Here is a 16,290-nt window from a genome sequence, read left to right as displayed (position 1 = left end):
ACAAATAAAGAAACTGATCCCATTCACAATTGCACCAAGAAGCATAAAATACCTAGGAATAAATCTAACCAAAGATGTAAAGGATCTGTATGCTGAAAACTATAGAAAGCTTATGAAGGAAATTGAAGAAGATTTAAAGAAATGGAAAGACATTCCCTGGTCATGGATTGGAAAAATAAATATTGTCAAAATGTCAATACTACCCAAAGCTATCTACACATTCAGTGCAATCCCAATCAAAATTGCACCAGCATTCTTCTCGAAACTAGAGCAAGCAATCCTAAAATTCATATGGAACCACAAAAGGCCCCGAATAGCCAAAGGAATTTTGAAGAAGAAGACCAAAGCAGGAGGCATCACAATCCCAGACTTTAGCCTCTACTACAAAGCTGTCATCATCAAGACAGCATGGTATTGGCACAAAAACAGACACATAGACCAATGGAATAGAATAGAAACCCCAGAACTAGACCCACAAACGTATGGCCAACTCATCTTTGACAAAGCAGGAAAGAACATCCAATGGAAAAAAGACAGCCTCTGTAACAAATGGTGCTGGGAGAACTGGACAGCAACATGCAGAAGGTTGAAACTAGACCACTTTCTCACACCATTCACAAAAATAAACTCAAAATGGATAAAGGACCTAAATGTGAGACAGGAAACCATCAAAACCTTAGAGGAGAAAGCAGGAAAAGACCTCTCTGACCTCAGCCGTAACAATCTCTTACTCGACACATCCCCAAAGGCAAGGGAATTAAAAGCAAAAGTGAATTACTGGGACCTTATGAAGATAAAAAGCTTCTGCACAGCATAGGAAACAACCAACAACACTAAAAGGCAACCAACGGAATGGGAAAAGATATTCGCAAATGACATATCGGACAAAAGGGCTAGTATCCAAAATCTATAAAGAGCTCACCAAACTCCACACCCGAAAAACAAATAACCCAGTGAAGAAATGGGCAGAAAACATGAATAGACACTTCTCTAAAGAAGACATCCGGATGGCCAACAGGCACATGAAAAGATGTTCAGCGTCGCTCCTTATCAGGGAAATACAAGTCAAAACCACACTCAGGTATCACCTCACGCCAGTCAGAGTGGCCAAAATGAACAAATCAGGAGACTATAGATGCTGGAGAGGATGTGGAGAAACGGGAACCCTCTTGCACTGTTGGTGGGAATGCAAATTGGTGCAGCCGCTCTGGAAAGCAGTGTGGAGGTTCCTCAGAAAATTAAAAATAGACCTACCCTATGACCCAGCAATAGCACTGCTAGGAATTTATCCAAGGGATACAGGAGTACTGATGCATAGGGCCACTTGTACCCCAATGTTCATAGCAGCACTCTCAACAATAGCCAAATGATGGAAAGAGCCTAAATGTCCATCAACTGATGAATGGATAAAGAAATTGTGGTTTATATACACAATGGAATACTACGTGGCAATGAGAAAAAATGAAATATGGCCTTTTGTAGCAACGTGGATGGAACTGGAGAGTGTGATGCTAAGTGAAATAAGCCATACAGAGAAAGACAGATACCATATGGTTTCACTCTTATGTGGATCCTGAGAAACTTAACAGGAACCCATGGGGGAGGGGAAGGAAAAAAAAAAAAAAAGAGGTTAGAGTGGGAGAGAGCCAAAGCATAAGAGACTGTTAAAAACTGAGAACAAACTGAGGGTTGATGGGGGGTGGGAGGGAGGAGAGGGTGGGTGATGGGTATTGAGGAGGGCACCTTTTGGGATGAGCACTGGGTGTTGTATGGAAACCAATTTGTCAATAAATTTCATATATGAAAAAAAAAAAAAAATAAATAAATAAATAAATAAATAAATAAAAATAAAAAATAAAAAGAATTCATGAAGTTTAAAAAAAAATAGAAAGAGGTCATAATATTGGCCTTTAATGCATTTTGATTTATTTTTTTAAATGTTTTTATTTATTTCTGAGACAGAGACAGAGCATGAGTGGGGGAGGGGCAGAGAGCGAGGGAGACACAGAATCTGAAGCAGGCTCCAGGCTCTGAGCTGTCAGCACAGAGCCCGATGCGGGGCTTGAACTCATGAACCGTGAGATCATGACCTGAGCCGAAGTCGGGCGCTTGACCAACTGAGCCACCCAGGCACCCCTACATTTATTTATTTTTGATAGACAGAGCCAGAGCAGGAGCGGGGCAGGGTCAGACAGAGGAAGACACAGAATCCGAAGTAGGCTCCAGGCTCCGAGCTGTCCGCACAGAGCCCGTCGAGGGGCTCAAACTCAGGGACCACAGGATCATGACCTGAGCCGAAGTCGGACGCTCAACCGACAGAGCCACCCAGGAGCCTCAAGAAGTCATATTCTTAAACTAAAACGTGTCCGACTTTGGCTCAGGTCATGATCTCGCGGTCCGTGAGTTCGAGCCCCGTGTCGGGCTCTGTGCCGACAGCTCGGAGCCCGGAGCCTGCTTCGGATTCTGTGTCTCCCTCGCTCTCTGCCCCTCCCCCGCTCATGCTCTGTCTCTCTCTGTCTGAGAAATAAATAAAAACACTAAAAAAAAGTTAAAAAAAGAATATGACTTCTTCTATCTGTTTAGTGGCTGTTTTCTCAAATTGTTGAAAATACCATTCTAAAAAATACTTCTTCTTGGGCTGTACTTATTCTACCAATCGCTACTTGGTACGATTCTGGAATTATTCCATTTCCAGCTCTTTCACCAATGCCCACAAAAGCACAGTCACAATGTTTTTTAATTCAACAGACTCTTCCACAAATAAAGGTTTAATTCGCTTTTATAATTGATTATAATTAAGGGATGTTACAGAATAATGACTTCTATGTGAATTCTTTAGTCTTCCTTGTGTAAGTACAGCATTAAGATTGACCTGGACCTAGATGTGCAGAAGCATCTGTAATTTTGTTCATCTGATCTCCTCTTGCTCCTGGATTCCATTTCCTACTAGTAGTAGAAAACATATGATCTTAGCAATTGAAGGTCTCAGTTAGTTCTACTTTAAAACCTTTTTTTTTTTTTTCTTTTGCACTAGCTTGGTGTTTCTTGGAAAGTTGGTGTTTTGCATACTTAGTCTTAGGTAAATACCCAGAACTAGGATTTCAGAAGCTGCCAACCTGTTTTCCAAGGTGTGCATGTAAGAGTCCAGTCTTGGGCAGCTTCTGACAAACTCCTTTCTTGCATCAGAGAACTGGGCATGTAGGGGAATTTAGAGAACGTTGTGGTAGCGATGGTGAGTAGGCTTTGACCTTCCCACACTGTCCTCCGGATTCCGTTGAACCCACTGGTCAGACATCTAAGGGCTGCCGTGTCTCAGAGCCTGTTAATTCACAAAGGGTGGGGACAGAGGCTCTCACCTGTCTCCTAGGCCTCCATACGGGCTCTGGCTCGTGCTACCAGCCCTGCGTCTTGCCTGAAACCCTCACTGAATCTGAGAGCCTATTGCCAGAGCGACTTTACGCTTCCCTGTGAAATTCCTTTGGTTTTGCTTGTCGTTTGCCCTGTGTGTTCTTCCGTGTGGACGTCAGAGCCCTACGGAATGACTGGAGGCAGCTTCAAGGGAAAGGAATGAAACTGGTCAGGTGGTGAGGTTCTTAGCAAATACGGAGGGACGACTCCCAGGTTGGTGATCGTGGGACTGACAGAGGGGATGGCGGGACACAACCCTCCCTTCTCCCCAGGGCCCCGGCTGGCCCTGAAGTGGGTGGGGGGGTCAAGAGGACATTCTGGTCAGGATGGCATCTTGAGGGAAACACAAGCCAACTGTGGAGCAAAGAACGGCTTCACCCTGAGCTAAAGCCACGACACCGCTTTCTGCTTAATCGGCTTATTAGGTTTTTATGTACGGTAAATCTGACCGATTGTATGTGTATGGTTCATTGAGTTTTCACGTGACCACCACCACGCCAACATTTCTGCCGTCGTAGAATGTCTCCGTGTCCCCCTGTGCAGCCAGTCTCCCCTCTGTCACCTGCCTCTGGTCCCCACAGCCCCCAATCTGCCTTTCGTCCTGCTTCCACGGTTTCCTGTAGATGCATCATCCCGTGTGTTGTGTTCGTGTGTGCTTTCCCTCACTTAGTGTAACGCGTCTCTGGGTCACCGGTGTGCTGCTTTGTTTATTTCTGTTGCTCAGGGATGTTTTGTTACTTGGGTAGAACACACTTTGAGCAGCTCACAAGCGTCCAGTTGCTTCCCATTTTTCCCCTTTCCTTTATGTTCTAATGGGTGTGGATGGTGTCTTATGGTAGCTGCAGTTTGCATTTCTTTCCCAAATATCTGAAGACATTGGCCATTTTTTAAATGAATTTGTTTGCCGTTTCTAGGTCTTTTTTTGTGAAGCATCTGTTCAGATGTTTTGCTGATTTTGATTTATATTTATTTTGATTTATATTATTTTATAAATATATGTTTATATATGTTTATTTTATTTATTTATATTTATTGTTTACTTATTTTGAGAGAGAGAGAGAATGAATGCATGGGGCAGGGACAGAGAGAGGACGAGAGAGAACCCCAAGTAGGCTCCGTGCTGTCCGCACAGAGTCTGACACAGGACCCGATCTCACGAACCGTGACGTCGTGAGCCGAGCGGAAATCGAGAGTTAGACACCTAATTGACTGAGCCACCCAGGTGTCCCAATATTTTGCCCATTTTTAAATTGGGGATATTCATTATCATAATATTGAGTTGTAAGATCGCTTTATATATTTTGGGTATAAGTTTTTTGTTAGATATGTAATCCTCTGTATCTCTCATTTTGTGGTCTTTTTGTTTCCTCGACAGTCTTTTTGAAGAGCCAATATGTTTAATTTTGATAAAGTCTGTCTTGTCATTTTTTCCTTTATAGTTTTTTATTCTAATCCAAGAAATATGCTTAACTCAAGATTTTCTCTTATGTTGTATAGTTTTCACTCTTGTATATAGGTCAGTGATTCATTTCAAGTAAACTTGTATATGTGATGTAAGGTAAGGGTCAAATTTTTGTTTTTGTTATTTTCCACATGAATATCTATTTCTTCCAGAAGCATTTGTTAAAAAGATGATTTTTCTCCAGTGAATCACTTTGGTAGTTCTGTTGAAAAATCACATGTCTGGATACGTCTATTTCTGGATTCTGTTGGGGCTCACTGAACTGCATGTCCGTCATTATGTTAGTGCCATTGCACTATTTTCTTTTTGTTTCAGCTTTGCTGAGGTATAAGTGAGAAATAAAATCATACATAAACTATGGAACGTTAATATCACTCATCATGAGGGACATACGAAGAGAAACTACAATGAGATGTGACCTCACACCTGTCAGCACGGCTGTTACCAAGTAGACAAGAGATAAGTGCTGCTGAGGATGTGGAGAAGAGTACCACCCAGCTTTGGCTGATAATCGCTGCAGAGACTCTTAGGATGTTGTGGGGCTTCTCCAACTTCTTTAGTTTTCTGAATTGACTTGGCTTTTCTTGGCCATCGGCATTATCCTGACAGTGTGTGTCTCTATTTGGTCCTTGATTTTTTTTTTTTTTTTTCATCTTGCGTTTCACGACCTTACTAACTTCACTGATTGATCCTAGTGGGTTTTTGGGAAGATTCCTTAGGACTTTCTAGCTGAGGGCTCGCGTCCTCTGTGAACAAAGAGTGTTATTTTTTGCTTTCCAATCCCTTGGAAATCCCTTTCCAATTCCATATATGATATTTACATGTAATATACATTTTATGCAACTTACAAGCTTATATGTGTATGCCTACCTGTCCAGATACACACACACACACACACACACACACACACACACACACACACACTTTTGTGTCTTATTTTGCCGGCTAGAACCTCCAGGATAATGTTGCACAGAGACGGTGAGAGGGAAGGATTTAAATCTTTCACCGTCAGGTAAGGCGGCACCTGTAGGTTTCTCACAGGCGCCCTTTGTAAGGGTAACAAGATCCCACTAAATTCCTCGTTGCTGTGAGTGTTTATTCTGAATGAGCGTGGAAGTTCTTTTCAAATGTTTTATCTCTGGGATGACCGTGTTGAACGGCCTGGTGTGACCAGTGTCTAAAAGCTTTTGTTTCCTGTATTTTGTCTGGTTTTCTACTTGTTTATGACTGGAAGTTTCTGTAGCAGTTAATCCTGCGAGAACAGAAGTGGCCTATTATTTTGCTACTGTAGGCAAAATGTTACCCATAACAAGCCTCAGACAAAGGGAAAGTAAGCACTCAATGATTCACTGCTATAAACTGCTGCCTTTGAAACGAAAAAGTCTTTTAATACAGAATTACCTAAAAGTCGTAATTTCTTAACGGATACCAGAAACGTTGAAGAAGTAGGATTGTGGTAACAAGAAAGAGCCAGTGTGCTAAAAATTGGGGACAGTTAAATTCTTTTCAGTTCTAGTTTTTTCAGTTCTAGTATTTTTTGTTAGCATCTCGGGAGCACTGAGCAGTCGCCTGGTTTCTCTTATTCCTTTGGGTGGTAAAGAAAACATAGCGTCCGATATAAATGAACATTTTCCTAGAGAAAAGCAGTTCCCTGATGTAAGTGAACTTCACACCGGCCGCCCTCACCTGCATATGGCCTGCTGCCCTCTTCCCACCGAGACCACCTTGCCCCCCCCCCCCCCCCCCCCCCCCCCCCCCGGCCTGGCGGGACCAGCTCCCTGAGCGGGTCTTCTGGGCTGCCCTGCCCAGCCGGTCTCAGGCAGAAAGAGAACCCCCTCACGATCCTCACCTTTCTCCAGATGCTGAGGATTTTTTTTGATAAAAAAATTTTTAATACAATGAGACTCTTTTAAATTTTTTTTTTTCTCAACGTTTTTATTTATTTTTGGGACAGAGAGAGACAGAGCATGAACGGGGGAGGGGCAGAGAGAGAGGGAGACACAGAATCGGAAACAGGCTCCAGGTTCCGAGCCATCAGCCCAGAGCCCGACGCGGGGCTCGAACTCACGGACCGCGAGATCGTGACCTGGCCAAAGTCGGACGCTTAACCGACTGCGCCACCCAGGCGCCCCAATGAGACTCCTTTAAAAGTCTTGCTGTTTTCATTGCATTTAGAAACTCAAAAAGAAAGGCGGAATTCTCAACTCCCTCCGTCTCCCGCACACTCGATGTTCTGCAGAGTGAGTGCAGTGAGCGTGCGACAACTCTGTGCACACATAATCCGGTCCTTACTCTATGTTTCCTTGGAGCGGCTTTAGTGAATTGCAAAGAGGGGAGACTTCAGTTAGTAGTAATCAGGCCACAGCAGACCCACGAGTGACTTAGACACGTTTGTAAAGTGAAGTCAGAGGTTTGCTGACAACTAGAAACTCGGGCAGCACACTTCCAGCTTGTTCTTAGTTTTCCTCATGGCGATTGCAATTTGAAAAAAGATCGAGTCCGTAAAATTGAAGCCTTTTTCGGAATTCTTAGTGCTTATCATCTATTTAGTGCCAGGATCTTCTACTATTTTCGGTTTTCAGTTGAGATCTCTGCTGACATGGTAGCGTGTGATGAGCCAGACTTCATGGAGTCACATATAGTCTGGAGAATCTTGGGAATCTGGAGGTGACCAGTGCGTCCTGGGACGGTTCTCCCATCCTCAGAAAACTCCCAGACCGTATAGATGCTATAGGCTTTGCCATTGTGATAAGTAAGACGGGTAAGCTTTGGATTTCTCATTTCTCCTCATCCCTGATATTGAAGCAACGTGATAAAGATATTTCCTAAAATGCACAGACATTGTAAGAGTTTTAGGAAAGCTCAATAATTTTTTATTTGTAATTTTTCAAAATTTTTTTCGCAGGTTCTTTTTCTTTTCTTTTCTTTTCTTTTCTTTTCTTTTCTTTTCTTTTCTTTTCTTTTCTTTTCTTTTTTTCTGTAGCACTCTGCTTTCTCAGCAGGAGAGGAGTGCATAAAAACAGTGAAGGATGTGGTGGGCCTGTTGCTTTTGAGAGGGCCTCATGGGCGAAATCCAAATTGAGCTAATTCTTGAAAGAAGGGGGAATCAACTTTGGCGGCAAGAAACTGCAGGGACACTCATGTCTCGGGGGCTTTGCTCGGGCTGATCCCTCTGCCTAGAATGCTTTTCCCTCAGGTAGCTGCTTTTACAACTCCCCGCCCGCCCTGGGCCCACACTGACCACCTTAGTGCTGCCCTTAGTGCTGCTCCCACCCTTTCCCCATCGCTCTCCGATGCTTCCTAATCTGCTTTGCTTTGTTCCCACTTTGAGGCAGGACCACTTGGAACTCGCCGTATAATTTAGTTTTTTATCATGTTTGTGGACTCCCTCTGGCCTTTAGAATTAAGCTTCATGAGGACAGGGATTGCCGTCTTTTTCCTTTGTTCTGAGGTGTGTTGTAGGCACCTACAAGAGTACCAGGCACGTAATGGGGATACTCAATAATTGTGGTTTGAGGGTATGAAGGTTTTGAGTTAAGAGTTAGCAAATCCTGCTTGGGGCTCTGGAAAGACCAGTCTTACTGGAGCGGGAAGGGAGTCCTGTGTGTTGTGTATTCCAGTGGGAAAAAGAGAGCAGAACCAAATTGTGAGGACTTCAATCCTAAGCAAAGGAATTTATTTTTTGGTAGGAATGGAAGAGCTTTCTGAAGGCTTTATTTTAAGTAGCAGTGTGTTAATTGAGTAGTATAAACGTAATATCCTAGGAACGTCTCGTTACATTTCCTTCATGCTTTTTTGAAGTGTTTTTAGTTTTAGCTGATAAAACTGGCTAAAGAAATAGGGAAATTAACTCGCAGGCGTGGGAGCCCCTAGGCTGAGCAGGCTTCATGGTCGGCTGGTTTCCATTTGCCTCCCCCATGACTTGGAGCCGGCTCCCGCCACCCACTGGGGTGGGTCATTGTGCAGGTGGATGTCGCGAAGCCGTGAGATGTAAGGCCTTCCCTTCAGACCGCGCCAACTGAGACGTTTATTCAGCGTCTGGCAGCATTAGGTGCTTGATAAATGCGTGGGGATGGAATCATTCAGAGTGCTTTGTTGTAAGAAGACAGCTGACTTTAGACAGCGCCCCAGCTATTGCGGAATGCCAGAAGCGGCCGGAGGAGGCTGAAGGGAGCCGTGCCAGCTCCTGAGCCATGAGGGGCTTCGGGGTGCCGACCTGCCTCCCCCCACCCCCACTGTGGTCAAACATCGAGAAAACATAACCCCTAATAGCCTACTGTTGACCAGAAGAAGCCTTACTAATCCTGTAACCAGTATATTAACACGTATTTTGTAAGTTAATGGATGTACGGTGGTCTTACTACAGGGTAAACTAGAGAACAGAAAATATTATACGATCATAAGAGAAAATACATTTACAGAACTACACTGTATTTATTAAAAAAAAAAACACCCATGTTATCAGTGGACCTGTTCAGCTCGAACCCATGTTCAGTGATCAACTATATATTGAAAAGCTGGCTGGCCGTATTAATTTTCACAGGAACTAAGTATTTTCCATAATAGGAAGACAGATATGCTCCATCTAGGAATCTTAGAATGCCTGCAAAGCCCAGAAGGCAAAGTGATAGAGGCACAGGGAAGCCCTTCCAGAGAACACCAATTTCTGTCACTTCTGGTCATTGTGTCTCTTCTTTGGATGCATAATACCAATTTGTGACATCTTGGACTTCTGTCTTCTCTGTACAGTGAGCGCTGAAAGTAGAGAACTTACCCAAGGAAGACTTAGTAAAAGTGTATGTTATACTTCAAGGAAATGATCGATCAATTTAAAAAGTAGGAATTGGTCAAAATACCTTCTCTGGACGTAGAGTAATAAAGCCACAGGCTAACCACAGAATAAAGGAGGACATGATAAGCAGCCACAGAACTTAAATCAGCTGTCACATAGTAGAAGTTCCTTTACGTTCTAATTATGTGTGTGTTCATTCCTGAAATCCCACTTCACATCAAGGAAATAGCAAAAGTGATCACAAAAATGAAAGTACGAATGTATGCAGAGTTTTAAAGATTTATAAAATAGTCAGTTAACTACTTCCCATGAAGGTAATCCCCATGAATCAAATACTTCAAATTGTCCCTAAAGCAAAAAACTAGTTGGTTTTTATAAAGACATCCTGGTGGAGCATCTTATGCACGCTCAAGTTTGAGAAGCACCAAGCAAAACTAAAGGAGAAAGCAAAGGGAACATTTATTTATAGAAATGAAATTCGGTTTTTTATCCCATGAGCTGTTCTTCCTAAGACATTGAAAAGTTACTAAAATAATGTTGAGATTGAAGATACTTTCTTTTTTTTCTCCTGTTGTTAAAAAATAAGTGTCTCTTGGGGCGCCTGGGTGGTGCAGTCGGTTAAGCGTCCGACTTCAGCCAGGTCACGATCTCGCTGTCCGTGAGTTCGAGCCCCGTGTCAGGCTCTGGGCTGATGGCTCAGAGCCTGGAGCCTGTTTCCGATTCTGTGTCTCCCTCTCTCTCTGCCCCTCCCCCGTTCATGCTCTGTCTCTCTCTGTCCCAAAAATAAATAAACGTTGAAAAAAAAATTAAAAAAAAAAATAAGTGTCTCTTTAAACAGTTATAAACAATCCTGCTCTCAAATTAGGTTTTGTTTTCTTGTTTATTTATCCTGCCAGAGTGCGAGCGCCTTGAGAACAGGGATCATGCCCGCCATATAACGATTCCATGGTACATATCTGTTGAATAAACAAATGTTGATCGAACCCCTACAGCTGCGTAAAAATCCATATCTGCTCTTGTGAACATTCTTGTTACTAATTCGATGCTCGTGAATTATTCAGAATCTTGCATCCACGGCAGTTCCCTACTTTTCCATGATCCCCAACACCTTTCATTTTAAAACAAGCTTTCCTGCTGAACTCTGTGCTCTGTGGTGGCGACAGTTCAGTCCTCAGTGCGTGTTGGAAGGACACCGAGACATGGCAGTCGTGGGCTCTCAGGAGACAGTCTGAGCCCTGGGCTCTTCCCCTGCGATCGTGAGATGTTTTGCATGAGGAGGATGGGGGTGATTTTCTGCTCCGTTACATTGAAAATGTCTTTGTGGGGAAAGTTGTTTTTCAGAAGCGAATTATGTTGGCAGGATGTTCTTTCAGTTCACACCTGTAAGGTGGCCAAAGGAGTCGGCCAGCTTGCCCAAAGCAGTGTCCCAGGTGACTGCGGGTGTGGGCTTCCAACGGTGGTCCATGCCCCAAGCCCCTGGTCTCTGTGTTGAGGCACCACTCTTCCATAGGGGAGACATTCTAAGAGCTCTCTTCCACGTGCGTGCATTTTCTTTGGGCAAGAGAGTTCAGCTACATGAATATTCTGCATTTAGAAAAGAGGAAGCAGCTTCCTTCTTCCAGCAGATTTCACTGTGCCCATTAATTTCTTCGGCTAAAATACCACGTTCCCTAAGTATAATAGATATGACATCCATTTAACAAAACTTGACTCCTGAGTCGGAGGGAGAGATAGGGGTACATTTGTGAATCCGTGCGTATGGTGGGAACCTAGAAATCAGCTATGGGTAAAATTTTTTCTTTCAAATACTTTATATTGCCCCTAAAGCAAACACTAGTCGGTTTTTATAAATACATCCTGGTGGAGCGTCTTATGCACGCTCAAGTTTGAGAAGTGCCAAGTACAACTAAAGGAGAAACCAAAGGGAACATCTGAACCAGCCTTCAGGTCTTAGTGATGACTGGAGAGGGGAAGGATCCACATGCCACAGTCGGGAAGGCCATTCGGTCCGGAGAGTAAACCTGTTTGTACAATGGCTGCTTTTCATTATGTGCTTCCTAATCCATTGGGACGTTTGACCACACTTACTGAACGTCTTAGATAAAAATTAAAAACTAGAAGCCTTTGTCCCTTTCGAATCCGTTAAGAAATTGGCGGTAATGATCAAATCGAATGGTCCCTCCCGTCTCCAGGGGGCTTCAGGAGAGGTAAGGGGTTGGGAGTCGAAGAGTAGGTAGGCTACTGCTGTGATGGCATTTCCGCGTGGAGGGCAACGTAAGTTTTTTTCCTGTAACGTGCTTGGGGATCTTCTCGGGACAATCAGATGCAGTACTCAAATCTCTAGGGAACAGTTAGAAGGAATACGTCGTCAACAAGTGTGTATTAATGGAATACTTGCAAAACTGAGGGCTGCGTGTTGCCCATCTGCTCCCCAGGGGTGCCACACTTGGTCACTTCCGAAGGGCCCCAGATGAAGTCGTTATGCAGCCAGCTTTGAAATCTGACTGCCTTTACGTTCTGAAGCCTCTGAGGGACAGGACGGACGTGGGTGCGCGTGTGCCCGGGTGCGCGTGGGTGTGCCTGCATGAATGTGGCTGTACGCATGCGTGGGTGAGTTGCTGTGTGCCTCCGCGTGTGCGCACCTGCTTGCGCGTGCGTGGCTGTACGCATGCGTGTGTGCGTTTCTGTGCGTGCGCGCGCATGCGTGCGTGTGGAGTACGGTCGCCAGGGCAGATACTGGGTTCAGGGGCCAGTCTGGAGGCTGCTGGTTGCCGTGCGTTTTGGCACCGGACTTGGTGTCTGTGGAAATAAGCAGCGAATTGGAGAAAGATGAGGAAAAAGCAAACGACGGGACTCAGCCGTTTACTTCGTAAGGATGTCGAAAGAGGAAGCGCAAACCCCGTTTGAACTCGGGGGGGGGGGGGGGGGAGTGGTTTTGCCAGCGTCAGGATAAGTCCGGCCGTGCTTTCGAGTAACGGAGCACACGAGCTCTGGGGCGTGTTCGGTGTGCGCTAATGTTGCTACTTAGACACGATCTGGCTGGTGAGGACACGAGTCGTCAGTAGCACTGAATTCCGGGTGGCCTCCCAGGGAGGGCTCCGGTCCAGTCCCTCTCGGTGAGGGCCACATGCGTGTGCTGTGGGTCGGAACCAGTGACCTCAAGCAGAGTCTTGGCCACTTTGTTCCTTGTACCCTGTTGGCCACGTAGGCATGTTCGGGTCTCGGGTCACGTGGCCAGCCCCCCCCCCCCCCCCGGGGAGAGCCCTTCTGAGCGTCTCACCTAGACCAGGCGCCACCCATGCACCAGGCTCGCTTTGCGGTAACAGTGCCGACAGGCTGGCCCAGGCAGGCCCCCAGCGCCCCCGGGACCCACGGTGCAGAGCGGCATCGTGGACCGGGGTCTTCGAGCCTTGACCAGGGTGCCGTGCGGGGACGCGTCTCCTTCCAGCAGGGAAGGAATGCTGTAATTAACCCGGCAGCACAGACGTTAAGGGTCACTTGCGATGTCCGTGCGGTCGTGGCATCTAGAAGGTTGTTTGCAGATGCTACGGTTTCAGAGCCTCTAACAAGGCAGTCTCGAAAATGACCCGTGGTATTTCATTTTCCCTCCAGCTCCGCACGTACCTCTAACTCTATCATGTGTAACCTTTACTTGAGGGACGATTGAGGCCAAATTCTTAGATTTTGTAATAGGAAGCATAGCCAGACGGCCTTCTAGTTTATTGAGCGTGAATGACATAGTCTGCATTTCAGAAGCTACTCAGAGTCTCTAATTGTGTTTTCCCTTCCTTTTCCCCCAGATGAATCGGCTCCTAAGGAAGTCAGCAGGGTAAGTAACGCGAATACAATTCCTGCTCCCACCGTGTGGGAAATGAATACTCTCGGGCGTACGTGTCCGCAGTGCTCTCACATGTTCAAGCACTAGAAACAGAATGACGAGCACTGCCTGTCCTCTCCGGAGCATCGCTCATGAGCGGTTGGAAACTGGAGGCCCCAAACCATGCACGGCCAACAGCTGCGTCTCGTCTGGCCTGAACATGCTCATGGGGTTTTCTGAATGAGTTGCCAGCATGAGGCACCGAGAGACTGCGTGGAAAGACTGGATTTCTGGCTTCTCTTGAGAAACCGTAAGAGAAGCCGACACCGACCGGCACAGCGTTTTCCCAGCCCAGGCGCGGAGGTCCCCTCCCCAAGCTCCCCCCACAAGGTGCCTGTTACCTGCCCATCCCCTGCCTTTGAGTACATGCACCTTCTCTCTGGGACAACAGGAGGCGGCCACTTGTGTGTTCAAGACGTGACCTTCCCCCATACTTTTAGGAAACATTAAATGCGCCGTTTTCACGTCCAAGAGAAATGACTTAGGGGGAACTTTAAGAGACCTAGCAAACTTAAAAGTTGATGGGGCACGAGTACCGAAAGCCCTGAGCATGCTGTCCTTGGACTGCAGAGTCATAACGAATTACGTAGAAACACATTGTAATTATACTGTATCCATAAAGATCTTAAACGTGGATTCAGTAGTGGAAATACTCAGTTTGAATTGCACTGGACGCGACTTTAGGTGAGACATCGCTATTATAAAACACAAGCTGAAGTGCTCTTCGCAGGCTCACCTGCACAGGTATCTTCCTTTTCTTTTGAAAATCTGAGGAAAGGAAGCTCAAAAATGACCAGGCCATCCCTGCAGGCTGGGCACCATCCCCTCCGTCCACAGCAACCTCTACGGGGTTGGATCGGAGACCGCCACCGGTTAACAGAGCTCACGAGTGGGAAGTTCCCCAGTCTGGGTGCTTCCAAGGTGTAGCAGGGGCCGGAAGGGTCAGCCTGGAGCTTCTGTATCCCCCGGGAGGAGCGGCAAAGGCTAAAACGTGATGCTTGAGGGCAAAGAGGGCGGCTGAGAAGCAAGCGCGGGCCAGGTCGTAAGCTGCTGGAGTGCCACTGTCTTGTCACATGTCTGAAGCAGCTCTGTGCACTTTGTGAGTGAATCAGGGCAGTCTGGAAGGAAGCTCCAGTTGGCTCACCAGTCGTCCTTCTTGGTTTTTGACTTAAACTATAAGGAATGCCTACCCTCAGTTTAGCGTTTACAATTCTGAAGAAATGTGAGATTTTGGTGTTATTTTGAGGGAGGTGGGGAAAGGAATAGGGTTGTTGTAGCCGATCTGTGTGTTTTCCCGACATTCTGTTGTGCTGACAATGGTTAGAATTGTATTTCTGCCCTCGGCTTATGTCAAGATGTTAACTGTGTTCCCTTGTTCTCCAGAACCCTCTTCCTTTGCCTCCAGTGTCCCCAGATACAGAGATTTCCTACCGCGGTGCTATAACCGATTTCGCGATCGCATCCCACTTCTTTAAATATAAACTAGGTTATATTTGGGTAGAACAGTTGTATAGGCGAAGAGTGGCCTTTTTTTTTTAACTGAATACATTTCTGTGTATTTTAGTTACACAAAATATCGCTGCAGGACATCTCGGATTCAGATAATGACCGTGTCATGGCATCCTCAGTGCGCCTCTTTCTGGGCAAAGCATCTTTGAGTAGAGGGATTGTGTCCTCTCTTTTCTGGTGAAACATACTTTTAAAACAGTTTCTCAAAATGCTTCCTTAGAGTCTGGCTGACGCTCTCTACACAAAGGCTACATTATCAGTACGTTTTTAGAAGGCGGCAGCTGTGACTTGACGTCACAGACCCATTGTGGCAGGACGCCGAGACCGTGAGGTGGGACAGGGAACTCCTTGGAAACCGTGCATCTGTAATACGGTTTTAAGGGAGAATTCCCTTTGTAAAGAAACTTGTAGACAGAGAGTGGTCGGGGGAGTTTATTTGAGAAGTTGACACTTGAGCAGAGACCGGAGGGAATAAGAAAACCGTCCAGAAGGAGGAGACGAAGGGCAGAAGGGCAGCGAGGGCTGGGGCTGGAGTAGAAGGGGGGGGTTCAGGCCTGGGAACTCACTGCACAGGCTGTGGGTGGAATTCTGAGAACGATTGGAAACCACTGGGTCACGGTCTAACTTTAAAAACAAATTTGTTAATGTTTATTTTTGAGAGAGAGAGAGAGCGCGCGCACACGAGCAGGAGGGGCAGCGAGAGAGGGAGACGTAGAATCCAAAGCAGGCTCCAGGCTCTGAGCTGTCATCACAGAGCCCTACAAGGGGCTCGAACTCATGGTCCACAAGATCATGACCTGAGCCAAAGTTGGGTGCCTAACCGACTGAGCCACCCAGGTGTCTCTGGGTCACAGTCTAACTTAAACATTAGGCGAGTCCCCGTAGCTGCTGGGCTGAGAGTATACACAGTGGGGAGAGCATGGGCACAGAGGGCCTGAGGGTAGTTTAGGGGGTGCAGGCAGGGGGTGGTGATGGCTGGCGTACGGGCTTTAACCGTGGGGTGTGAGTATTCGTCAGGCATACTAGGAAGCAAGAGCTCACAGACTTTGCTCATGGCTTATCTGTGGTAAGAAGACAGGGCTCAGGAACGACTCCTGGTTCATTTGGTGTCAGCACCTGCTAGAAAGAAGTTTTTCTTTACAAGTAACTCGGGGGGGGGGACAGCAGGACGAGTGTCGGGGAGTGAGGCTGGTGAGACTGGACTTCTCAGACAGACATCACAGAGATGGTTAGAAAGAAGGT

General features: G+C 46.0%; 1 protein-coding gene across 6 annotated transcripts in view; it reads left to right on the top strand.

Moving 5' to 3' along the window:
* Positions 1-16,290, top strand: part of PDE10A (phosphodiesterase 10A) — a 619,063-nt gene that overhangs the window by 483,927 nt on the left and 118,846 nt on the right. For all 6 annotated transcript variants that reach the window (XM_023254564.2, XM_045058341.1, XM_045058340.1 and 3 more), the window contains one exon: positions 13,463-13,491. In XM_023254564.2, the coding sequence (XP_023110332.1) occupies positions 13,463-13,491 (29 nt within the window). The remainder of the gene's footprint in view (positions 1-13,462; positions 13,492-16,290) is intronic.

Source organism: Felis catus, chromosome B2, assembly GCF_018350175.1.
Source record: "Felis catus isolate Fca126 chromosome B2, F.catus_Fca126_mat1.0, whole genome shotgun sequence".
NCBI lineage: Eukaryota > Metazoa > Chordata > Mammalia > Carnivora > Felidae > Felis > Felis catus.
The sequence above is the reverse complement of the archived record's forward strand: the minus strand, read 5'-3'. Positions and strand labels throughout refer to the sequence as shown.